The sequence below is a fragment of the Ochotona princeps genome, chromosome 6 (assembly GCF_030435755.1).
Source record: "Ochotona princeps isolate mOchPri1 chromosome 6, mOchPri1.hap1, whole genome shotgun sequence".
NCBI lineage: Eukaryota > Metazoa > Chordata > Mammalia > Lagomorpha > Ochotonidae > Ochotona > Ochotona princeps.
In genome coordinates, this window is record NC_080837.1 from 40871932 (window position 1) to 40873972 (window position 2041).

At 38.3% G+C, this 2041-nt stretch overlaps 1 protein-coding gene across 1 annotated transcript; it reads right to left on the reverse strand.

The window, feature by feature from the left end:
* Positions 1–277: 277 nt before the first annotated feature.
* LOC101532017 (large ribosomal subunit protein eL31-like) lies at positions 278–631 on the reverse strand. Its single transcript, XM_058665384.1, has one exon. The coding sequence runs from the start codon at positions 629–631 to the stop codon at positions 278–280; it is 354 nt and encodes a 117-aa protein (XP_058521367.1).
* Between the last annotated feature and the right edge of the window lie 1410 nt (positions 632–2041).

Genomic DNA, 2041 nt, shown 5'->3' on the forward strand with positions numbered 1-2041 from the left:
AAATAATAGACAGCAAATTGCCTAGGAATTGCATTTGTAATACACCCTATACTAAGACTTTAATAGCTTAATGGCTAGTTACCAGAATACATGTTAATGTACATAACATTATGTTAGATTCCACAAAATAGCTACTAACTCATTTTTGAAGAGAACTGATCTCTTCATGTGCACATCAACTTCCTGGACTATACATGCATTGAATCCATAAGACTTCTGGCTTTACCAGATTCCACACTGATCTTTTTCTATACTGGAAGTTTGGAATTTTAGCTTTTTACAACTTTACTTCTCGTCTACACTGACTATAGATTTTTAACATGGTGGCAGGCGCATAGATAACCAGAGTATAGAGCTTGTTTGGCAGATCTTCATCCTCATGTTTTCTGGACAATCTCAGGTGGATGCAGTATGGGATGTTCCTTCTTCCTTTGACCCAGACAGCTTTGTTGAGCCTGGTATTAATGCATGCATCTGGAGTCCCCATCTTTTTCATGGAAGCTTCCAGATCTCTGAGCACCCGCGGAACCCACTCCATTGATGTGCTTGTGAATGCTGATGGTGTACTCCACATTACCACCTCGTTGATGGCAGAATGGCCCTCCTCCTGGCCCTTTTTTGCAGGAGCCATCCTGTAGGGCCCAAGATGGAAAGGAAGCGCGATTGTTGGATTATTTCCTTAACATGGAAATAGACATCCTTTCATTCCCAATCCCCAATAACACTTCTAATTATCATTTCATATGCATTTCCAAATGTTTACGTGCATGTTTCCATATCACCAGCATCCTTCTAGTTGGATTGTATGTTCAAGTCATAATAGGAAACAAAGCACACTTAAAACCTGAAAAAATGCTTTCTTTACAAGTTAATTATCAACATATATGGGTTATCATGTAGGAGAATCACAAGAGGTTGGTTTAGTAGCCCAAGCTCATATCCCCAAAGCTGCTACTCCCATAGGATCAAAGAAAGGATGAATGTGGTGTTTGCCTGAATTTGGTAGGAGGAAGTCCTGAAGGAGAGTAGTGGCGTAGCAAGGCCGAAGTAGGAAGTAGAAGAACACTCTGACCTAACTTCTGTTAGCTTGCTGAGAATGGCTGTTGGCCAAAGCCAATCAGCTGCAGAGGATCTGAAAACCCAGAAATGTGGTCTGTAGCCTGGTCTTCCAGAAGGCAAAGAACAAAGCACAGGAATGTGAAGAGTGGAGCAACTGAAAGGCACTTGATATACATTCTTCTGTTCCTTTTTATGAGATACACTGAAGCTCATTCCATGCTGCAGTACATATAGTTATCTTTCCATTCTTCAGAAGGAAGCAATTTATTGCACGGATGAAATGCAACTCATTTAATTGGTCTTCTATTGCTAAACATTTAGATTGATCTCCTGTCTTTTGTAAACACAAACACTGAAGTAAATATGCTTGTACATATGCCTTCATGCATATGCATACTGTATCTGTTGTGTAAATTCCTAACATGGAATTGCTTCTTCATTAATTTAGAAGGTCAAAGTGAATTCTCCACTTATTTCAAGAGGAAGAGTAGAAATACTCTCATATTTGGGTATTAAGTTGTCAAAATTTGTTTTCATTCCTTATTGACTCACAATCCAATTGCTTATTGTTTGGAAGTGTAAATTCCTTTTCATTTTTAGAACAATGGAAAGCATAGAGGCTGAGCAAAGGATCCTTTCCTGGATTCCTGACTGATACTTGACCTTGGGGATGTTTTATAGACTGCCCATACTTCACGTTCCTTGTCTATAAAATGGGTGTGCTAATAAGGCCAAGCCTCAAAGGACCTGGGAAAGGCTTAAATGGTAAGATTTGACTAATGGCCAACGTATAAGTGTTCTGTTATTTTGCATTCAATATCTTCTAAAAACTGCTTTCACCATTTTTTCTTTTATTCATGTGTCAATCATCTCTCACAAATTCCTGTTTCATCTTTTCAATTCTGGGCATCTATTTTAATTTCTTTTAAAATTTTGAAATAAGTTTGAAACAACTTTAAAATTGACCCTAACCTACTGTGAT

Coding starts and splice junctions, on each gene's coding strand:
- LOC101532017 (XM_058665384.1), bottom strand. CDS start 631: ATGGCTCCTGCAAAAAAGGGCCAGGAGGAGGGCCATTCTGCCATCAAC.